Below are 25,055 nucleotides of genomic sequence, written 5' to 3'. Positions count from 1 at the left end.
AAGGTGCTATTCTTTGATAACCTCAAGGTTTATTAAAGTCATAGAGTCATAGAGATGTGCAGCATGGAAGTGGACCCTTCAGTGCCACTCGTGTGCGCCAACCTGATATCCAAATTAATCGAGTCCCATTTGCCAGCATTTGGCCCATTTCTCTCTAAACCCTTTCTATTCATATACCTATCCAGCTGCCTTTTAAATGTTGCAATTGTACTAGCCTCCACCACCACCTCCTCTAGCAATTCATTCTATGCATGCACCACCCTCTGTGTGAAAAAGTTGCCCCTTAGGTCCCTTTTAAATATTAACCCTCTCTTCTTAAACCTGTGCCCTCCAGTTTTCAACTCCCCCACCCTGGGGAAAAGACTTTGAGTATTCACCCTGTCCACGCCCTTCATGATTTTATAAATTTCTATAGGGTCACCCTCAGCCTCTGACACCCCAGGGAAAATAGCCCCAGCCTATTCAGCCTCGCCCTATAACTCAGACCCACAAAACCTCCCCCCACAACATCCTTGTAAATCTTTTCTGAGCCTTTTCAAGTTTCACAACATCTTTCCTATACAGCAGGCCAGACATGATAGTAACAAATTACATTTGATCAGGAGCAATTATTGGGGCCTTAGAAAGCTAGTGTAGATACATCTGCTCCTTCCAAAAACTGGAACAGGGGTCCTTGGTTACACAACTGTGTATGACATCTGGGCAGAGCTTATGTAAGATGAACATTAATCCCTTCAGAATAATTAGTTTATGCATCATCCTTAAGCTTTCCCCCAGAGTTATCCCATTCTACAATCATGTATATATCTATATTACATTTTTCACTACACCATCTATACCACAAGTCTTTGACTTCACGAATGTAGGTTGTCTGGATGTTTGACAATTTCCCAGAATATACACTTTACAGACACAAATGAATGGTAGGCCTTTCACTTGAAGACTGTTGAACCTGGTTCTGATCTGTGGATCATTTCTCTTCTGGAGCATCTTTTATCTCTCAGATATCTGTCATGGAACATGTTATTTTTTTGTAGACGTGGTTGTAGGTCCATTACCTTATCTAGAAACCTTAAATCTCATGAATTTCCTTTGCAAAGGAACTCTTCTCTGTTAACTCTGGTAATTAAAATAATCTAGGGACCTTTAATCTTGTGAAATCTATTGTGGAAGACAGCTGCTTAGTTAAGACAAGCACAATTTTCCTTGCCATGTCTTGCAATTCTGGATCAGTTGATATCTTTCTGACTGTGTTTGCAGTGGCCTAGATGTTTAAACTAAGCAATTTTGTCCTTTACACAGTGTCTTGATTCTGTGGTCATCAGCCCAGGTCTCATGGAGCCATTTGCAGCTTGTTTTTCTTGAGTTGTTGAACAGGCTGGGCATCTTCAGTCTCTCATTGTTGTATTACTGTTGAAGTAAACTTTTTCAGATTTCTCAGTCATTTCTCTGATAGATTAATGAAAACTCAGCATTATCTCTGTCATCGGCATTGACAATTAATGAGGCATGTCTTGGAAATGTTCCTGTTTCTGTACACCCGCAGATGCTGTCTATCCAATAGGCTGAAACCGAGGTGTTTAAGAGAATCAATGTTCAGAACTTCACCTGTGGTTGGGGGACTTCAATGTCCATCAGGAACAGCATCTCAGCAGCACATCTACTGACCTCGCTGGCTGAGTTCTAAAGGACATAGCTATTACACTAGGTATACCACAGGTGGTAAGGGAACCAATAAGAGGACAAAACCTACTTGATCTCCTCCTTGCTGATCTACCTGACTGGATGAATCTGTCCATTTATCCAGCAGTCTTTAACCTCATGGCCTGGCATATCCTCCACTCTAGTGTCACCTTCAATCAAAGAAGAGAGCAGAAGGCCATGGCTGGAACAGTATCAGGCATAACTAAGAATGAAATGTCAACCTGGTGAAGTTAAAACAAGGACTATGTTCCCTGCAGATCAAGTAGTATGCAATAGATAAGGCAAAATGATACCACAACCAACTGATCATATCCTGCCACATTCAGTCAGGAATGATGGTGGACAATTCAATAACTCAATGGAGGAGGATGTTCAACAAGTACATCCATCCTCAATCATAGGGGAGTCCACTACATCAGTGAAATTGCCAAGGCTGAAGCATTCGCAACAATCTACAACCAGAAGTGTTAAGTGGATGATTTACCTAAATGTCCTCCTGAGGTCCCCAGTATCACAAATTCTAGCCTTTATCAAATTTGATTCACTCCACGTGATATCATGAAATGTTTGAAGGCACTGGATACTACAAAGGCCAGGGACCCTTTCTATTCACTCATGGGACATGGACATCACTGGTCAGCATTTATTGCCTGTCCGTAGTTGCTCTTTAACTCAGTGGCTTGCAAGGGCACTTCAGAGGGCAGTTGACAGTCAACACGTTGCTGTGGATCTGGAGTCACATGTGGGTCAGATCAGGTGAGGATGGCAGATTTCCTTCCCTAAAGGACATATATGTTTTTCCAACAATCGACAATGGTTTCACGACCATCAGTAGATTCTTAATTCCAGATTTTTTTTATTGAATTCAACTTCCACCATTTGAACCCAGGTTCCCAGAACATTAGCTGAGTTTCTAGATTAATGTCTAGTGATAATGCCACTGTGTCATTGCCTGGATGGTATTGAGCTTCTTGAGTTCTTTTGGAGCTGAAATCAGCCAGGAACATAAAGTATTCCATCACACTACTGCCTTGCGCTTTGTAAATGGAGGATAGGCTTTGTGTAATCAGGAAGTGAGTTACTCATCAAATTCAAAGCCTCCAACTTACTCTTGTAACCATAGTTTTACATGCTGAATGTAGGTCATGGTCCATGGTAATATCCATGATGTTGCTGCTGGGGAATTCAATAACGTTCTGACAATATTCTGACAAAAGTACTCAAGACTTATATTCCAGAAGCAAATATACTCCTAGCCAAGGTATTCCAGTCCAGTTCAAACACTGGCATTTCCTGATAATGTGGTAAATTGCCCATCTAAGCCCTATTCATAAAAACCATAACAAATTGAACCTGGCCTACCATTCTATTCTCAATCATCAGCAAAGTAGCAGAAGGGGTTGTCAACAGTGCTATCAAGCACTCAACATCAACCTGCTCGCAAGCACTGAGTTTGAGTTCTAACAGGTCCATTCACCTCCTGACCTCATTACTGTATTGGTCCAAGATGGATGAAAGACCTGAACCCAACAGGCAAGGTGAGAACAACTTCCCTTGAAATCAAGACAACACTTGATTGAGTGTGACATCAAAAAGCCCTAGCAAAATTAGAATTAATCAGAATGGGCTGAAAACTGTTTGTTTGTTGGAGGCACACCTAACACAAAGGAGCATGATTGTGGTTGTTGACGGTTAGTCATCTCAGCCACAGGACATGACTGCAGGAGTTCCTTCAAGTTGTGCCCAAGGTCCAGCCATCTTCATCAATGACCTTCCCTCCATCCTAATGTCAGAGGTGGGATGTTCACTGGTGATTGTAGAATGTTTGGTACCATTTGCAACTTCTCAGATATTGAAGCAGTCCATGCTCAAATGTGGCAAGACCTGAACAACATCCAAGCTTAGGCTGATAAATGGCAAATATTATTCACACTACTGAAGTTGCAGGTAATGACCACCTCCAACAAATGAGAATCTAATCTTTGTCCCTTGACATGCAATAGGATCACCATTATTGAATCCCCCAGTATCAACATCATGAAATTACCATGGATGGGAAACTGAATTGCATTTGGCATCTAAATGCTATGGTTACAAGAGTAGGTTTTGAGGCTTTGAATTTAGCGAGTAACTCACTTCCTGACTACACAAAGCCTATCCTCCATCTACGAGGCACAAGGCAGTTGTGTGGTGGAATAGTGCCTCCACTTCTGGGTGATTTCACCTCCAAAAGCACTCAAGAAGCTCAGTACCATCTAGGACAAAGCATAGACTGGCACTGCATCAAAACACTCACTCTCTCCACCACTGACACACAGTGGCAGCAATGTGTAGCATCTGCAAAATGAACTGCAACAACTCATTAAAGCTCCTTAGACAGCACATTTATATAAAAAAAGTCTTCATGAGATGTGGATGACACTGTCAAGGCCAGGATTTAGGGCCCATCCCTAATTGCCCAGAAGGCAGTCAAAATTCAACCACATTGCTGTGGGTCTGCTTTTATACGTAGGTCAGACCAGATAAAGATTGTGGACCCTCTTTCACTAAAGGACATTAGTGAACCAAATTTTTTTACAACAATCAATAGTAGTTACATGGTTGTCATTAGGTTAGCTTTTTATTCTAGTTATTTTTATTGAATTCATATTGCACCAACTTTCATGGAATTTTAATCTGTGTCCCCAGAGCATTAGCCTGGACTTCTGGATGATATTACCACAATGCCACCAATGTCCCTTTCAAACCTATGACCCCTACAATCCAGAAGGACAAGGGCAGCGGATTCATGGGAACACCACCACCTGCAAGTTTCTCCCTAAGATGTACATCAGCCTGAGTTGGAAATATATTGTTGTTCCTTCACTGTCATTTGATCAAAATTCTAAAACCTGCCTAACAGCCCTGGTGCTACACCACATGGACTATAGCCCTTCAGGAAGGCAGTTTACTACTACCTTTTGAGGGCAACTAGGGATATTCAATACATGCTAGCTTAGCTAACGATGGCCACATCTCATAAACATATCAAAAATAAGGGAGCTAACTTCACAAAGGAGGCAAATTGCAAGCAAGAGTATTTGGGGTTGATGTTTGCCAACTGAAGATTAAGGTTGTGGTTTAGCATTTGGCGGTGAATCCCAATTCCCCTATATGCCTCTGAGACTTGCAGCACCTACAGCAGGCAGCTGAAAGTATCGGAAAAGTACCACCTGTGGTCACTTTGCAAGACACTCTAAATCTGGTGCAAGAAAGATGGTCCGACAGCAGAGACCTCTCCCAAGCCAACATGTTCAGTATTGTGATGCTAATCATCGAAACGAGCTGCACTGAGGGCGTGTCATTCATAGGCCTGACAATCCCAGAATCCTAAAGCAGCTGCTCAACCTGGAACTCATTTAAAGCAGCAGACTCCCAGAAAAACAGTGGAAATGCTTTAGGGATGTCCTCAAAACATTCCTGAAGAGGGCAAACCCTCGTTTATGACTGATTAAAATGGAAAATTTGAAAGGCACAAATGCATTGAGAGACTTCATCAGTAACTTGGAGAGGCAAAGTCATGGTCCCAGAAAAAGCACATAGTTCTCCACACAACTCATCTAGCCAACCTTTCAACACCTCATGCTCTGCATGTGGCAGAGAGTCTGAAAAGGCATGTTGGAATTATCAGCCATCTCAGAACCCATTGACTTGGAGTAGAAACAATTCCTCCTTGATCCTGAGACACTGCCTGAGAAGGAGAAGGATAATTTGATGTCACATAGCAGAGATAGATCATTCTCAATGATCTGGTCTGAACATCCATTTGGTGCAACTATTTTACCTCCTAGAACCAGCAGTGGTGGATTTATTATGAATTTCGAGAGGTCGAATCAAGCATAAATATAGAATCCAATGTTGATTTTTAAAAATTTAATGCACAAGGTGAGGATGATATTATTATGCCCAGCATGCATTCACATCCCAAATTGTATCTAAGAATGTACTGATGAATCATTTAAAACATTGTAGTCTTTTTGTCATTGATGTATTGCCCACTGTCTTTTACATCCTGAACCCCTTTTTTAAAATAAAATGAATTATTTACTCTTCTTAATTTATTAGCTATTCACCTCTAAAGAAATGTTAATAAATAAATACTATAACATAACAGATCGCAATGTCTGTCACAATGAATGCTAGGCAAGATGAATTATTTGTAAAATCAAATTATGGAGCTAAAGTTGAACTTGAGTCAAGATTGTAAATGGGAAATTATAGATTGCAAACTGTTATACCCCTTGCCTAATTTTAACTTCCCAAGTTTATCTCTAATAGTTAGTGTGAGATCCTTCTTAAAAAATATTCTTGGGATGTGTGTGATTCTGGCAAGCCTGCATTAATTGTTCCAAGAGTCCTGAAAAGGAAGTAATGAGCTTGCAGCTTGAACTATTGCAGTCTTTTGATGAGGAGCTCCTGTATCTTTCATTGAGTAAGTATGAAACAAAGAAGGATAGTGAAAAAGTACTTTCTTCATCCTAATTTGTTTTTTTTTTCTGTTGCATTTAAGTAAAGCATGTAAACCTTCAATTTAAATACAGCTTTGAGAATACACAGGCACAAGCTGGAAGACAGACAGGCACAAAGGGACACAAGTACAAAGGAAGATCTACACCTGAACGGTACCACAGCAAGAGTAAAAGATAAAATGAATACCAGACACTAAATTCTTATCCTGTAAAACATTTGCCCAATAAGAAGGTAGAAAAATACGCTGTGTCGAGTGAACAATATAGTCCAAGAGGAAGACCCTTCTAAATTTCAGGAGTGATCTTGCTGAGGTGACAAGAATATTCAAGGAATGATGACATTCTGGATGGACACTAGGGAAAGGCAGAGTGGTGGCTCTGTTACTTAGGTATGCAGAGATGACATTAGTTCAAAAGACCCAAGTATAGAATCAGAGATAACAAGGTGTAGAACTGGATGAACACAGCAGGCCAAGCAGCATCAGAGGAGCAGGAAGGCTGACTTTTCGGGTCGAGACCTTTCTTCAGAAATGGAGGAGGGGAAGGGGGTTCTGAAATAAATAGGGAGAGAGGGGGAGGCAGATAGAAGATGGATAGAGGAGAAGATAGGTGGAGAGGAGACAGACAGGTCAAAGAGGCGGGGATGGAGCCAGTAGAGGTGAGTGTAGTGGGGAGGTAGGGACGAGATAAGTCAGTCCAGGGAGGACGGACAGGTCAAGGGGGCGGGATGAGGTTAGTAGGTAGGAGATGGGGGTGGGGCTTGGGGTGGGAGGAGGGGATAGGTGGGAGGAAGAACAGGTTAGGGAGGCGGGGACGAGCTGGGCTAGTTTTGGGATGCAGTAGGGGAAAGAGAGATTTTGAAGCTTGTGAAGTCCACATTGATACCATTGGGCTGCAGGATTCCCAAGAGGAATATGAGTTGCTGTTCCTGCAACCTTTGGCTAGCATCGTTGTAGCACTGCAGGAGGCCCAGGATGGACATGTCATCTGAGGAATGGGAGGGGGAGTTGAAATGCTTCGCGACTGGGAGGTGCAGTTGTTTAGTGTGAACCGAGCATAGGTGTTCTGCAAAGCGGTCCCGAAGCCTCCGCTTGGTTTCCCTGATGTAGAGGAAGCCACACCGGGTACAGCGGATGCAGTATACCACATTAGCAGATGTGCAGGTGAACATCTGCTTGATGTGGAAAGTCTTCTTGGGGCCTGGGATGGGGGTGAGGGGGGAGAGAGTGGTCACTCTGGAAAGCAGATAAGGGTGGGGAGGGAAAAATGTCTTTGGTGGTGGGGTTGGATTGCAGATGGCGGAAGTGTCGGAGGATGATGCGTTGGATCCGGAGGTTGGTGGGGTGGTACGTGAGGACGAGGGGGATTCTGTTTTGGTTGTTATTGCGGGGAGGGGATGTGAGGGATGAGTTGCGGGAAATGCGGGAGACACAGTTGAGGGTGTTCTCGACCACTGAGGGGGGGATGTTGCGGTCCTTGAAAAATGAGGACATCTGAGATGTACGGGAGTGGAATGCCTCATCCTGGGAGCAGGTGCGGTGGAGGCGAAGGAATTGGGAATAGGGGATGGCATTTTTGCAGGAAGGTGGGTGGGAGGAGGTGTATTTTAGGTAGCTGTGGGAATCGGTGGGCTTGAAATGGATATCGGTTTCTAGGTGGTTGCCAGAGATGGAGACAGAGAGGTCCAGGAAGGAGAGAGAGGTATTGGAGATGGTCCAGGTGAACTTAAGGTTGGGGTGGAAGGTGTTGGTGAAGTGGATGAACTGTTCGAGCTCCTCGTGGGAGCACGAGGCAGCGCCAATACAGTCATCAATGTAACGGAGGAAGAGGTGGGGTTTAGGGCCAGTGTAGGTACGGAAGAGGGATTGTTCCATGTAACCTACGAAGAGGCAGGCATAGCTTGGGCCCATGCGGGTACCCATGGCCACTCCCTTTGTCTGTAGGAAGTGGGAGGAATTGAAAGAGAAGTTGTTGAGGGTGAGGACGAGTTCAGCTAAGCGGATGAGGGTGTCAGTGGAGGGGGACTGGTTGGGCCTGCGGGACAGGAAGAAGCGGAGGGCCTTTAGGCCATCTGTATGTGGAATGCAGGTGTACAGGGACTGGACGTCCATGGTAAAGATGAGGCGTTGGGGACCGGGGAATTGGAAGTTCTGCAGGAGGTGGAGGGCGTGGGTGGTGTCACGGACGTAGGTAGGGAGTTCCTGGACCAAGGGGGAGAAAATGGAGTTGAGATAGGTGGAGATAAGTTCGGTGGGGCAGGAGCAGGCGGAGACAATGGGTCGACCAGGGTAGTCGGGTTTGTGGATTTTGGGAAGGAGATAGAAGCGGGCGGTGCGGGGTTGGGGAACGATGAGGTTGATGGCTGTGGGTGGAAGGTCACCTGAGGTGATGAGGTTGTGGATGGTTTGGGAGATGATGGTTTGGTGGTCGGGGGTGGGGTCATGATCAAAGGGGCGGTAGGAGGAGGTGTTGGAGAGTTGGGCCTGGCCTCGGCGATGTAGAGGTCAGTGCGCCATACTACAACTGCGCCTCCCTTGTCCGCGGGTTTTCTGGTGAGGTTGGTATTGGAGCAGAGGGAGCGGAGGGCTGCATGTTCTGCGGGGGAGAGGTTGGAGTGGGTGAGGGGGCTGGAGAGGTTGAGGCGATTGATGTCTCGACGGCAGTTGGAGATGAAGAGGTCGAGGGAGGGTAGGAGGCCTTGGGGTGGTGTCCAGGAGGAGGGGGTGTGTTGGAGGCAGGAGAAGGGGTCAGGAGAGGGAGGGTTAGGCTCACGGTTAAAGAAGTAAGCGCGGAGGCGGAGGCAGCGGAAAAACTGCTCAATGTCCAAATGTGACCAGTATTCGTTGATGTGTGGGTGGAGGGGGACAAAGGTGAGCCAGTTTGGATAGCAATAGGAAATTGTAAACATAGGAAGTCACTTGAGGGAGTAGTTTATGGCTCCCTTAACTGAATACACTATGGGATAGGGCAAATGGAATAAATAATGGAAGGCTTGTGAAAAAGTACAGTGACAATCATGGGTGATATAGATTGAGTGAACTGAATTTGCAAAATTAGTATGGAAAATAAGATTATAGAGTATTTTTGAAAAATTCCTTATGGTAGCCACATGCTAGATCCAAGCAGAGCACGGCTGGATCTGGTAATGTACAATAAAACAAGATTAATTAATTAACTGATAGTAAAGGTGTTTCTTTGTAGCAAAGATCATAAAATGACTGAATTTCATATTTACTTTCAAGAAGAGAGGACTGTGTCAAGTATTCATGCTATAAACTTAGTTAAGGGCGATTATAAAGGTATGAAGGTAGATCTTACTAAACTCAACTGAGAAATCGTTAAGGGAAAATTCAACAGAGATACAGTGGCAGACACTGATGCAAATATTTTCATAAAACTCTGCAAAGATCTTTTCCAGTGAGAAAGAAAGTATCTAGGGGACAGCCACCTAATCCATGCCTAATTAAGAAAGTTAAATACAGTATAAAATTTCAGAGAATAGGGCACATGTAGCAGGTCACAAAATTGGATGAATGTTTAAAAATTAGTACAATAATAATATAGAGGGAAAAATTAGAGTATGAGTAAAAGCTAGCTAGAAATGTAACATCAAAAGTGTTCTTACAGGTATTTACAATAGAAAAATAAATAAAGTGAATACTGGTTCTCTACCCAGTGAGCCTGGCAAGTTAATAATGGAAAATAAGGAATGGCAGTTGTATTGAACACATATTTTGTATCTACCCTTACTATAGAATATAGGAATAATATCCCAGAAATAAGTTTACATAAGAGGTGAAAGTGAGGAAAGATCTTAAAATTACAATCACCATTGAAAGGATACTGAGAAAACTCTTTGAACTAAAAGCTGACATGTCCCCAAGTTCTGATGGACTTCACATTAGCGTCTTAAAAGGAGTGGTTGCTGAGATAGTAGACGCATTTGTTTTAATTTTCCAAAATGCTCTAGATTCTGAAAAGGCCTAATTTTAGAAAATAATGTATATAACCTGTCCATCAAGGAAGGATGGAAACAGAAGCAGGAAATAACAGGCCAGTTCACTTAACAGCTGTCATTAGGAAGAATGCTGGAATCTATCATTAAAGTAGGTCAATGCAATCAGGTAGCATCAACATGGCTTTATGAAAGGAAATTCTTTTACAATTCATTCATTGTCTTCTTTGAGTAAATAAAGGGGAACCTATGGAGGTGGCAAACTTAAATTTTCAGAAGGCATTTGACAAGGTGTACCATCAAATATTACAAAATAAGAGTTCATGGTGTAAGAATAACATGTTAAGATATAGGAGCAGAATTAGGCCATTCAGCCCAATGAGTCTGCTCCACCATTCAATCATAGCTGATATGTTTCTCAATGATGCTGCTTGGCCTGCTGTGTTCATCCAGCTCTACACCTTGTTATCTCTATGTTTCTCAACCCTGTTCTCCTGCCTTCTCTCCATAACCCTTGATCCTGTTACCAATCAAGAATCTATTTATCTTTGTCTTAAACACACTCAATGACTCAGCTCCACAGCCTTCCATGGCATTAAATTCCACAGATTAACCTCCTCCTGGCTAAAGAAATTCCACCCCATCTCAATTCTAAAGGGCCATCCCTTCACTCTGAGGCTGTGCCTACAGGTTCAAGTTTCTCCTACTGGAGGAAACATCTTCTCCACGTCAACTCTATCCACGACTGTTGCTATCCTGTAAGTTTCAATGAGATCCCCCACTTTGAGTACAGACCCAGAATCTTCAACCATTCCTCATATGACAAACCCTTCATTCATTAAAAATGGATAGAGAATTGGTTGGCTAACTGGAAATGGGGAGTCATTTTTGGGTCAATAAAATACAATGAATGGAGTGCCACAGGAATTAGTGATTCAACTTCGACCATGTATTCAATATGTTCAATATATATAAAGAACTTGGAAAATAAAACTGAACCTATGCTTGCTAAATTTGATGACAGCACAAATATAGGTAGGAAGGAAAGTTGTGAAGATACCAGAAGGAGTCTACTAAGTAATATGCATAGGTTACATGAATGGGCAAAAAATTGGCAGGTGGAACATAATGTGTGTAAATGTGAACTTGTCCGCTTTAGTAGTAAGGATAAAAAAATGTGTTATTTAAATCGGAGAAGATCGCAGAATGTTAAGGTACAGAGAGATGTGGGTGTCCTGGTACTTGAATTACTAAAAGTTAATATGCATGGACAATAAGTGATTAGGAAGGTAAATGGAAAAATGGGGTATTGTTGTTTCTTGCAAGGGGAATGGAACATAAAATTCGGGATGTTGTGTTACAGTTGTACAGGGTATTGATGAAATGATAGCCACAGTTACTGGATACAATTCTGGATTCCTTATTTAAGAAAGATCATAATTATGTTTGTGGCAGTTCAAAGAATATTTACTTGACTGATTCCTGGGATGAAGAGTTTACCTTATTGGGAAAGGTCAAACTTGTTGGGCCTGAATCCATTGGACCTTAGAAGAATGAGAGGTGATCTTACTGAAGTATCCTGACAGGATTTGACAGGATTGATGTTGAAAGCGGAGACTTAAAGCTTAAAAAGAAGGGATCCCCATTTAGGACAGAGGTGAAGATGAGGATAGGCAGGAGAACCGGGTTAAGGCCATAATCAGGCCAAGCAGCATCATAGGAGCAGGAAGGCTGACATTTCGGGCCTAGACCCTTCATGGGTTTAGGCCCGAAACGTCAGCCTTCCTGCTCCTACGATGCTCCTTGGCCTGCTGTGTTCATCCAGCTCTACACCTTGTTATCTCAGATTCTCCAGCATCTGCAGTTCCTACTATCTCTAAGGCCATAATCAGATCAGCCATGATCCTATTAAATGGAGGAACAGATCTCACCATCAATAGCCTACTCCTGCTACTTATTCATATGTTCCTATGGAATGGTGGGAGTTAACTTGCAGGTCTGCAATTAGCCAGGGCTTCTAAATGTCATTGCTGACTAATATTTCACTGTTGAAAATTAAACTCCCCAAAATTAAACCATCACTTACCAGCCATTATTAAAACTCACAAGTGAAGAATAGTCAAAGGGTTGTAACTCGTAATGGATGTACATCTGAGCTTCAATCATTAGCCCAGGGACGAGGGAGAGTGAAAACTGGAGAAATGTCGAGTTGATAAAAAAAAAGTATTTGGGCTTGGTTGTAATTTTGTCACTAATACAGGGTGGACCAATGTAAAACATGCCATCTTAGCCAATATGATTTAAGCTACATTACGACCATTAACTTTGTATAAAATGTGTAACCAATACCTGTAAACGTCTAGACGGCTCTTTTCTGGCGTTGATTTAAATGGCAGCTTATTAATAACACATAATTCATGTATCGCACTGATGTTTCTCTGTTGTGGGTCAATGCCTTTTTACTGCGCTTACGCCGTTTCTTAGCAACTGAGTGACCGCATAAATGATTTGCCTACGCTCTGACCTTGCCCATCAGCCTGAGTGTGGTCAGTCTGAATAAGTTCTGTACCCGCTGCACTGTGAGCAAGATCAAATCCCACTCATCATCGGTAGCCTGAGCTAATGCACAACAAGCATCTCCCATGAGTCCTCTAGCCTCGAAACAGTTTGCTCTCTCTCCACGGATGCTGCCTGACCCGCTGTGATCTACAATAAAAAAAGACAAATGTTTTCAATATACTATCGAAATAATAAAACAACCCTGTGTATCACTGACAAATCTTATGTCCCTTCGCTTATTTACATCACATGGCGACGTTCCGTGTAAATTCAAGGAGAAATCGGAATTGGTGTGATGAATGAATCCACACTTGCTCAGGCTGATGTCAAGCAGATGGGTTGTGGTTACAGGAAGTATTTTGGGGACAACAGGTGGGCTTGGGTCTTTAGAGAATGTGTTATTCCAACTACGCATTAACTCAATTACAAAGACTACATTCTTTACAGCGATTTGGCTTTTGTTTTGAATCAATTCTTCAAAGTTATTAGAGGGATATACCTAAAAAGTAAGATAACAAGGTGTAAAAGCTGGACGAACACACTACCTAAAAAGTAATATATTTTTCCTTGATCGATATTGACAAATGTACTGCACTGTGCTGATGTTGTAATGAGAGCATTTGTGCTGCTTTACAGAGAAGCGTGAATGGGTGAACAGTCCCAAAAATAACCTTTGGAGCCAACCTGATGTGTTTGATACAATGTAACGCCAGGATGACTTTATGATTGCCTTATTGGGCAAGTCAGTCACAGATTACTATCACTTTCAATCACATTATGGTTGTACATGTAGACTAACCCCCGCCATTTTGCATAAGATAATTTAATTTGGATCATATTCTAGTCTGAATTGTTAAATGCGAATGGTGTATTTATTGTGCACAGGACTTAGAAAAGTCGGATGTGGTTCGGCGCATCGACAAACGCTAGAAGGCGCAATACGGCCACTCCTCGGCACACTGCGAAGTTGCAAATCACAGGGACAGTGATCTGTGTTAAATGAGATTTGAACCATTCGGTTCAGTGAATGAATAGTTTGTTCAAGCAAGAACCCGTTCTCCCTTTGCTATCCCAGATCCCCAATATCTATTTACTGACACCCGCTGCCTCTCAACGGTCTTTGTCAATGCTCATTTCCTCCAAATTTCTTGTAACCGCACACCCCCAAACAAAATGCAGACAGCCCGACGGCCGGTGTAACTGTCTCCCGATCTCTTGTCATTGGGATCATTTCCTTCGAAGGTTTCAGTGAGCTGGTTACATTGAAGTAGGCTGCAAGGAAGGATTTAATTTCACCGAATTCGCCAATGATGCAAGGCCTCTACGGGGGAGATTTGAAGTAGTAGTGGTAGGGCTCCGGAACTGTCCGCTCGTGAAAATGCATTGAGCGAGCCCATGTGTAGTCTATTGTTGCTCTTGTGATGCTGCTGTTGGAGAGAGGAGGGCGCCTTTGAACAATAGAGGACAAATACAGAGGCTCTTAGTCGAGCACAGCCTTTCCCAAAACACCACTGCTTAACAGCACCGAATATGGAGCCTAGTCTGCAGTAGAAGTGGATGTAATTTGTTGTATTTCTGCATCGAGTCAACGATGAATTCCGCAGAAGGGGCAGACGAATGCGTCAACGATGGTGATATTGCAGCATTTTTCAAGACAGGTAAGTGGGGATATAATGGGGAGGAGAGGGGCAAAGAGCTTTGTGAGGGGTGGCAAGTGGTTTCACCCTCGTTCAATGCATGAAGCAGCATCTCCGGTATTACTATCACAATCCACGAGTTTGTGTGGCCGCTGTCAGGCCGACTCGCCCACTGTATTCATGCGTGTGTACATTGAACAATGAAACTGTTTCAGGAAATCTGATGCTGGAAAAGAAAATCTCGGATGAAGTCTTTGACAACTGAGATGAAGATAACCAGCAGTGGCCTTTTATTTACTCTGTCATGTTTTTGAAATTGCGGTGATGATAACATTTTATCACTGTAAATGGAAAGGAACACTGATGTTGTCTTGCTGTAATGACACTCCTCAGTTGCCAGGCTAAGGCAGTGCTAGTAGCATTGAAACGAAAGCTCAATGGCGCTTTGTGCCTCCTAGGAAATCAAGATTGCATCGTTTGAATTTTAACCAATTCATGTTTTGTGTAAAACTAAGCGTTGTGCAAATTTTACTGATTTGAAATTCTTAATTCTGAGAACGGTATTATGTGCGATAGATACACTTAATAGCATTTCAAACAATAAGACACTATGTATTGACTATAGTTAAATTATTTCAACAGACAACCTAGCTAGCTTGATCGTGAATCTGTGCCCTACCGTTTTCACTGGCCTGGAAGTTGCCATCTAGCTACATCTCAAATACCCATTGCAATATTAGCTCTCAACACACGCCAACAGTGTGGCTTGTAGGATTTGCTGATGGAGCGTAAGGACCGCCTTCGCTGCTCATTTTTAGATATGCTACAGCTGTATTAAAAAAAAATGTCTAGGGTTACAATTTGTAATCAATAAATATGATAGCTAACTTTCTGCACTCAAAGACTGAGTCCCACGCCCCATTTCAGAGAACAAGGTTACAGGCAGCTTACAACCACCTTCTCAAGGACATTTAGGGATGGGCAATAAATGCTGGTCTTGCCAGCGACGCTCACATGCTCGTGAAAGAATAAAATAACTATAGTGATCTAATTATTTTCTCTTTATACAACATGCTAATGTTCACAGTGCCTGTAGTGAGACATCACAGTATGAACCAATACTTCTTTCACTTTAATAATACCACTGAAACCTGATTATTTTGCCATCATAATGATGTGTAATAATCATTGTCTCACATTTCATAAAATAGCCACATTAACATACACATCAACAGCAGGGACAAAGGATTTGTGATTTTTTGGAGTAGAACTCAAGGATTTGCCATAACTTTACCATCACCACGTTTCAAGGATTTAAAATGACACCTACTCCCAGGCTGTCATGGATTTTTCTGCCCTTTTTAAAAATATCTAATTTTACATTTGATGTTGTGCCTCAAGTCATCATTTGCTAGCATGTCTTTTTATAATGGCCCAGGGTCAGGCATGACAACTGACTGACAGTGAGTGCGTTTTATCTTCATCCGTGCTGGCTGGTGGGTTATGGATGCACAGCTGTTGCTCCCCAGCATGCCAAAGGTTAAAAATAACAGACATCATGGAAATGCAGGTCTGCTCTTGTCATGTTTTATTGTTCTGAAAATCTTATTAAGATATGTCAACTAAATACGTTGAGTGATGACTTTGAAGTTTGAAGCTTCTTGTTAGTGGGTAGTTGCCTTTGGAGTTCCATGATTTGTATCCACTTAGGCCATAAACAAACTTGCCTGTCATATTTGTGATTATAGGCTGTTTAGGAAGTTGACAAATGCACTCACATTCTCAGCATACTTAGCTTGATAATCAAATGGTTGGATTTGTAACACCCCTAGTGTTACACCCTTTAGTGATGGCTGACCATCAAATTATGGAGAAAAATTGGTTCGTTTGCAGTTTTCAGTGGTTGTGCACGTGATAGACACTAATGCTGCACATAGTTGAGTTATACCTATTTCAGAATCCATGACTGAATACAAATTGAAACCATGTTCTTGCCTGTTCTCAATTTTTAAAATGTTGACAAAAATAATGGATGAACACTGGGCAACCTGTTACATAGGTAGTGTAAAGTTGATATTTCTTTGGGATGACTCCATTCTTGTATTCAGAGTTGTGATAACACACGCAGCATTGCTAAAGATTACATAACTCCTGAACTAATAATGTGCTTCCATCAGCAAATGCGCATAGCCATACGTAGCAAATGTGCCTTTTGTAATTGCTGTCAATAATTAAAAGTAATAACCAGTAATTAAATTTAGTAATTCTTTGACTTTAAGACAGTTTGTTAGTCTTGTAATATTTATACTATTACAGAATCCATTTTTATTAACATTATTTTGTTAAAAAATTCTTATTCAAAAATTAGACGAAGCAATCAAAGTTTGAAAAAGAAAACACTAGTTTTTAAAAATCTGTTTTTTCTACTCGCATCTATAATACATTAGAAGTGTTACGTATAACATATTCTTGAGTAAGCATCAAGTTTACTTCCTGGCATTCTTTAGCCATGATACTTAACATATTGCTCTTTTGTGTAGTCTCAGCCTCTTTATGAACCTGCCATGTGACGTGTTTGTAACATATAAAAGGTCTTGTAAATATTGAGTAGTTTCTATAAGTGTCAGTTCCCCGTTGCAATTTGTTCATAATGTGCCTATTGTTAAAAGTAAATTGTGTTATTTGCTGATTTATTGAGCAACATTATTGGAGAAACACTAGTTATATATTAAAAGTTGAATTATATACAAGTTCTAGTATGTAATATGCACTGCCTATAGCTATCACTTTGGTCTGTCACATTCAGATTTATGTCATGGCATGTGTCAATGTTTCTGAATAGTACTTTTTCAAAATACTTTAGTTATTGTACTTAGTTTTAAATTCAAACGATTTACATGAAGTACATGATTTTGTCTTGCTAGCTGAATGTCCAAGCTAGGTGGTGCTGTGATCATCTCTATTTATAACTCCCAGCACTTCCTACTATTTAAATTTATTTTCTTTAGGACTGCCCCTTCTTTGTTCCTTCACAGCACATTGCCAGTCTGCCAGCTGCCTGATTCAATTTTAGGGCATAAAGCTACACCATTTGCCAGAAGTCAAGGCTATATTCATGCTACCAACTCCACTGTATCCCTAAACGTTTAATTTTTGAGATGGTTAGCTCTACATAACACTGCACAGTGCTTGCCTTGAGCTTAGGACCACAGCCTACCTCTGGTTCCTTCTCTGCTAATAATGTTTGGGGCCGCATAACTTCCCAGATAGCGCTCAAGTCTGCAGTCACTTACCCACCAACATAATACATTAATCCTTCAACAGCTAGCCTACATCCTCACCACTACTGTCCATTTCAGGCTGCCATCTCACATTGGGACCCTCCTCCTTTCTCACTTTATCTTCTGTTTAATGTTTACCTACCAATAAATATTCATTGCTATTTCATTATTTTATATTACTTTAAACCAACTTCTACTTTATTTCTAACTAACCCTCCCATGTACCACCATATTAATGCTGTCTTGATGAAATAAACATCCTCTTCTTATCAAATCCATGAGCCAACTTTTTTTAAATCAGACATGAGCATCACTGGCCACTCCAAATGCTGTGTTTGCCCATTTAAGAGGGCAACTAATAAACAACTGCAATGCTATGGATCTGGAGTCACATGTATGCTAGAATTGATAAGAATGGCAAATTTGCTTCCCTTAAGGATTTTTAGTTCAACCATTTAGAGTAATCATGGTAACTAATGAGCTTTCAATTCCAGAATTTATTAGTTGAACATAATTTCCACCAGGTGCCATAGTGGGATTTGAACCCACATCCTCCCAGAGTGGTATCTCTGACCTCTGATAGCACCATTACCATCTCCCATGGGTAAAACTATGAGGTCCATAAGCTATATGTGGTATATATTTAAAGTATATGTTTACATTTTACTTTATACAGGAATGCTTATATCTTTGCAGTATCAAATTTTATGTGATTATTACACCACTTTCCTCTTCAATCTTCTCAGTTAACAGTGGCACTACTTTTAACATATTACCAATTTTTAGATCAATATTAAGACAGTTCAAAAATTAAAAGGAAATCAAGATAAAATAGGAAAACTGGCCCTAATAAGTTGTTATAAAAGGTCTGCAGAAGATGGTGCAACTGCTGTTAAGGTAAGAAAAGTCAGTGACATGACAGAGGAATGACTAGTTCTAAGAGGCAGAGTGAACGCTTGCTCTTTGGGTTGATTTAAGTGGATGCATTCATCAATCTGTGTTAGGTAATACAAGCAAGATTAACTACTAACTGACTATGCAATTAAATAGTTATTGAAGATTAATCAAATTCACTTACTCCCTCTGTTTTTAGATTTTGAGCTTAATGGAATCAGGTATTTAATGGTTTGGAAACATTTGATAAGCAGCTTGACTACTTTAGTTGACTTGCAGGTTGGTTATCATTTGAACTAAAACAAAATCTTTGCTTTGTTAGACACTTCTTTGAGGTCTCAAGGCATTATAGCTAATTAATTTGCCACTCATCATCAATTGTGAGATCTGTGTTCAGTCCAGATATCCAATGTTGAGTCATTTCTGGTGCTTGTGAATGATATGGAACATATATTTTTATATCTTATATTTTTCTCCATTTACTGAGGGAAAAAATAAGTCATTGCCCAGTACTGGCTCAAATACAGAATTTACTTATGAGCAGTTACTTTACTTGGAATGTGGTGCTGTGCAATTAAGAATAGTGTGCAGGATACATTTAAAATAACAATATTTTACTTTAATATTTTATAATAATTGGTGACGAGTGCTTAATTATTCAATCACCTTGACCTTTGTCACAAGTATAAGTTGAAGTACCTACAAAGTAAAAATTGTAAAGACCCCACTTGAAGCTCAATGTTGAATTCTGTTCTGACATTGTTTATTCTTGTAACACAATCAAGGAATGAAATCACTAGAATACACCTCCTCTCACCCACCTTCCTACAAAAAGGCCATCCCCTATTCCCAATTCCTTCGCCTCTGCTGCATCTGCTCCCGAGATGAGGCATTCCGCTCCTGGACATCCCAGATGTCCTCGTTTTTCAAGGACTGCAACTTACCCTTCACAGTGGTCGAAAATGCCCTCGACCGTGTCCGTCGCATTTCCCACAACTCATCCCTCACACCCCCTCCCCGCAATAACAATCGAAACAGAATCCCCCTCGTCCTCACGTACCACCCCACCAACCTCCGGATCCAACGCATCATCCTCCGGCACTTCCGCCATCTGCAATCTGACCCCACTACCAAAGACATTTTTCCCTTCCCGCCCTGATCTGCTTTCCAGAGGGACCACTCTCTCCGTGACTCCCTTGTCCGCTCCACACTCCCCTCCAGCCCCACCACACCTGGCACTTTTCCCTGCAACCGACGGAAGTGCTGCACCTGCCGCTGCACCTCCCCCCTCACCCCATCCCAGGCCCCACGAAGACCTGCCACATCAAACAGATGTTCACCTGCACATCTGCTAATGTGGTATACTGTATTTGGTGTTCCAGATGTGGCCTCCTGTACATTGGGTAAACCAAGTGGAGGCTTGGGGACCGCTTTGTGGAACACCTACGCTCGGTTCGCAACAAACAAAATATTGCACCTCCCAGTAGCGAACCATTTCAACTCCCCCTCCCACTCCTTGGATGACATGACCATCCTGGGCCTCCTGCAGTGCCACAACGATGCCACCTGAAGCTTGCAGGAACAGCATCTCATATTTTGCTTGGGAACCCTGCAGCCCAATGGTATCAATGTGGACTTCACAAGCTTCAAAATCTCCCCTCCCCCGACCACATCTCAAAACCAGGCCAGCTCGCCCCTACCTCTCTAACCTGTCCTTCCTCCCACCTATCCACTCCTTCCACCCCCATCTCCTACCTACTAGCCTCATCCCGCCTCCTTGACCTGTCCGTCCTCCCTGGACCGACCTATCCCCTCCCTAACTCCCCACGTACTCTCACCTTTACTGGCTCCAACCCCGCCTCTTTCACCTGTCTGCCTCCTCTCCACCTATCTTCTCCTTTATCCATCTTCTATCCGCCTCCCCCTCTCTCCCCATTTATTTTAGAATCCCTTCCCCTCCCCCATTTCTGAAGAAGGGTCTCGACCCGAAACATCACCTTTCCTGCTCCTCTGATGTTGCTTGGCCTGCTGTGTTCATCCAGCTCTACACCTTGTTGTCTCATGAGATCACACGGATTGGAGGATGGAAGAGATATGAAAAAAATGTCCTGATGATTCCGTTTCTGGCATGCAAATCCTGCTTTTACTAAGATGTATTTGTGTCATGACTTTCATGACCATAGAGTGTCACAAAGCATTTTACAGCCCATGAAATGCTTTTTGAAATGGAGTCACACTACAAATGAAGGAAACAAAGCAGTCAGTTTGCACGCAGCATGGTCCCGCAAACAGCAACAAATAATAACAGTAATTAATAAATAAATAACTATTACATGTTTGATATATATCCAAATATTTCTCCTTTGTGTTTACCATGGAGAAAGACATGAAGATTTGGGGAAGTTAGTGGCGATATCTTGGGGACAGTCCATATCACAGCAGAGGAGGTGTCAGAAGTATTAGAATATACGAAGGTGGATAACTCCTGGTCCTGACCAGATATATCCAAGAACCTTGCAAGAGATTAGAGAAGAAATTGCACGGGTCCTGGCTGATATATTTTCATCATCGTTAGGCACGGATGAGGTCCCGGAAGACTGGAGGGGAGCGAATGTTGTGCCCTTATTCAAGAAGGGCTGTAAAGAAAAACTTGGGAATTATAGACCAGTAAGCCTAACATCTGTGGTAGGTAAGTTACTTGAGAAGATTCTGAAGGATAAAATATACATGCACTTGGAAAGACAGGGTTTGATTAGGAGTAGTCAACATGACTTCATGCGTGGGAGCTCATGCCTCATAAATTTGTTAATGTTCTTTGATGACGCGACCAGGAAGGTTGATGAGGACAGGGCGGTAGACATAGTCTGTATGGATTTCGGTTAGGCCTTTAATAAGGTTTCACATGGTAGGCTTCTCTGGAAGGTTAGATCACATGGAATCCAGGGAGAGCTGGCAAATTGAATACACAATTGGCTTGATGGTAGGAAGCAGGGAACAATAATGGAAGGATGGTTGTCGGACTGGAGGCCTGTGTCTAGTGGTGTGCCTCAGGGGTCGGTGCTGGGCCCATTGCTGTTTGTTATCTATAACAATGATTTGGATGAGAATGTACAAGGCATGATTAGTAAGTTTGCGGATGACACTAGAATGGGCAGTATTGTGGACAGTGTGGAAGGTTATCGGAAATTGCAGCAGGATCTTGATCAGCTGGGGAAGTGGGCCAAGAAATGGAAAATGGAGTTTAATATAGATTAGTGTGAGGTGTGGCATTTTGGAAAGTCCAAATCAAGGTAGGAGTTTCATGGTGAATGGTAGGCCCTTCAGGAGTGTAGTGGGACAGAGGGACTTTCAAGTTCAGGTGCATAGTTCTCTGAAAGTGGAGTCACAGGTAGACAAAGCAGTGAAGAAGGCTTTTGGCACACTGGCCTTCATCAGTCAGGGCATGGAGTATAGAAGTTGGGAAGTTATGTTGCAGTTGTTCAGGACGTTGGTGAGGCCGCACTTGGAGTATTGTGTTCAGGTTTGGTCACCTTGCTACAGGAAGGAATGTAGAAGAAAGTGTGCAGAAGAAATTTACAAGGATACTGCCAGGACTCCAGGAGCTGAGTTATAGGGAGAAGTTGGACAAGCTAGGACTTTTTTCTTTAGAGTGTAGGAGACCGATGGGGGCTCTTAAGCAGTGTATAAGATCATGAGAGGCATGGATAGAGTGAATGTACTCAGTCTTTTTCCCAGGGTTGGGGAATCGAGAACTAGAGGGCATCAGTTTAAGGTAAGAGGGGAAAGAATACATGGGAACCTGAGGGGCAGCTTTTTTACACAGAAGGCATTACACATATAGAATGAACTGCCAGTGGAAGTGGGTGATGCGGGTACATTAGCAACATTTAAAAGACATTTGGATGAATACATGGATAGGAAAGGTTTAGAAAGATATGGGCCAAGTGTAGGGAAATGGGATTAGCGTGGATGGACATTTTGGTCGGCATGGACAAGTTTGGGCCAAAGAGCCTATCTCTGTGCGGTAGGACTCTATGACTTTATAACTAAAATTCTGTTGTGGTACAGTTGTAGCTACCCCCATTCTGCGCCAGAAGGTCTGGTTTCAAGTCCCACTTACTCTGGATGTATGTTACAACATGTTTGAACAGGTTGATTAAAATATTCCTAATTCCAACTACATTACTATTTCTTTGTTTTAAATTTATCGATCTCACATGGAATTGCTTACAGGCAACATAGCATTTTATCTCTTCCAAGAGCAATTTCTGTGCAATCTCCTACTCATTGAAAGTTTGATAATCGTAGCAGGGTCCCATTCACAGGCTGGAAAACTGGTGACAATCCCACTGTGGTCATTTTTCGGACATCCAATGGGCTATGTCACATTCAGGCCTTTAACATTCCAAAAACAGGCTTCCTGGTTCCTGTGAGGGGATTTTGCCCCCAGATGTCCTAGAGTGAGGGTGGATTGTAAGTGAAATTAAAATTTGTGGCTACTTCTGATACTGCAGTGGAACCTAGGAGAGGTTCAGTGATGGTACTTTGGTGCTAGTTTATCAGGGTCAGACAAGGAGACCCTGGCTGGGGTTAGGGATGCTGGGATAGTGACATAGTGGAGTCAGTTTGTAGATTAGAGGGGTCTTGATTCAGATCCCCTTCCATTTCCACTATTAAATATTAGGGTGAATACCAGGGTGTGGTGTGATTCCTGCTGGCAGCTGGTTGCTGGTTGCACTCTAGTGAAGATGGCATGAGACCCTTAAGTGAGGCTCTTGAATTTCAGTTTCAGGGTCTCAAATGGTTACATTTGGTGAGGCCATTCTCAAGTCTTCCATGTCTAGAACTACAGGAGGGAGATGTGAAGACAGCAGGATCTTCATTCTGTATTTTCTCACCTGGTCAGCTGACCTGTGTTACCTCTGAACCTACACGCAGGGAAGGAGAGGAAGGGCCATTCAGTTCTACCCATTGGACTGACTTTTCACTGCCAAGGTAACTCAAGTTAGGAAAGTGCCTGTCCTGGCGTCGGTGTAAAGTGCCCCTTTAGGCATTATTTTCACTCTGTGGAAGTGGAACTAAGATGGGTTTGGGCCCATAGCTACCAAAAGAAAATCAAAGGTAGCCCAAGGCACAGTTAAATGCCAAGGCATGCTGGTTAAAAGGCTCGTCTTAGTTTCCTAGCATTTTTTTTTAAGTTGTTTGGAGGCATTTTAGGTTCTCTGTCCCTCATCCCTCACATCCCGTCATCCTCTCCATTCAGTGCCCTCATGCCACTTAGTGCCTACCTGTGCTGCACCTCCATGACCCGTTATATTTGACATACTGACTCATGCCACCCCATGCTCATCGCCACTTTCATTGTCCCCTTTCTCATCCCATGCCTAGCAATCTAACTCATATCCCTGCCTACCTCTCAGTGGCCCTCACTCTCTCCTTGCCAATTCACGATCCTTCTATGCCCATTCATCCGATATAAGTACAGAACCAACAAACCTTATAGTAACTATGATATGTATGAAATAAAGTACAAAAAGAAATTCATAAGTTTTTGAAAAATGAAACTCTTGTTCCTACAATCCTATAAAAGTGTTACTTGATCAGGTAATGAAAGTATAATTAGCAGAAGCTGTAGGGACTCCACACTTATTAACTTTGTCCAAATAAACATTGAAACAATGACAAAAGAGATCAGAGAAAAAATAATTTATTATAACCTCATAAAGATGTCAGTTAAAAACAATAAACTCTTCTGTGCTCCTGTGTAACTAAATCCACTCATATAATCATTTAATAAGATTTTGGAGTAAAGTGATTATGTAAGGAGTTTGTTTACCCAGCTGCAATAAAGTTATAATGAACCACCTTACCTATAAGTTGTGAACCTGATCCTTTAAATAGTAGGAATATAGGATTTAGGTGCAGGATTAGACCTTCATCCCTTCAAATCTCTTCTGTCATTCAATGAGATCATGGCTGATCAGATTGTAGTCTCACCTCATTGTCCTGTCTGTTTCCCATAACCATTTTCTAATGCTGTTCTGGGCTCCTTATGAAGCAGAATGTTTGATCTTTGGTGAATGACATATGAATTTGTATAACAGACCTTGGCCTAACTTTGGATAATTTAGCCAGCGATGTGCGTGAAGTCAGGATAACATGCGTTTAGTTACTTTCTCACATTGGGGATGTCTGCATAGAGTCTCATCTCAGGATGGTGCACTGTGCCAGAGCCAGTTACTGATGCAGAATGTATTCCCCAAAGAGTAATCAGCTTCTGTAGCACTGCATCCCATTGGCCTAGTTTGTCCCTCAATATTAGAGGATGCTTTCTGGGGCATGGGGTGGAAGGAGGTGATACCAGGGCATGTTGAATCAGAGATAGTAGGAACTGCAGATGCTGGAGAATCCGAGACAACAAGGTGCAGGGCTGGATGAACACAGCAGGCCAAGCAGCATCATAGGAGCAGAAAGGCTGACGTTTCGGGCCTAGACCCTTCATCAGAAGGGCCTAGGC

General features: G+C 42.2%; 2 protein-coding genes across 2 annotated transcripts in view; one reads left to right on the top strand and one right to left on the bottom strand.

Annotated features, from left to right (window-relative positions):
• LOC109938955 (ropporin-1-like) overlaps positions 1-12,628 on the bottom strand; it is a 44,187-nt gene extending 31,559 nt beyond the window's left edge. Inside the window, exon 1 of the mRNA XM_048599524.1 lies at positions 12,517-12,628. The gene's annotated coding sequence lies outside the window, so the exon portion shown is untranslated. The remainder of the gene's footprint in view (positions 1-12,516) is intronic.
• A 1,514-nt stretch (positions 12,629-14,142) lies between these two features.
• The window catches only part of kalrna (kalirin RhoGEF kinase a), a 675,519-nt gene continuing 664,606 nt past the window's right edge, over positions 14,143-25,055 (top strand). The window contains exon 1 of the mRNA XM_048598757.1: positions 14,143-14,384. Coding sequence (XP_048454714.1) covers positions 14,318-14,384 — 67 coding nt within the window. The 5' untranslated portion in view covers positions 14,143-14,317. The remainder of the gene's footprint in view (positions 14,385-25,055) is intronic.

The sequence above is a fragment of the Rhincodon typus genome, chromosome 7 (genome assembly GCF_021869965.1).
Source record: "Rhincodon typus isolate 14 chromosome 7, sRhiTyp1.1, whole genome shotgun sequence".
NCBI lineage: Eukaryota > Metazoa > Chordata > Chondrichthyes > Orectolobiformes > Rhincodontidae > Rhincodon > Rhincodon typus.
The sequence above is the reverse complement of the archived record's forward strand: the minus strand, read 5'-3'. Positions and strand labels throughout refer to the sequence as shown.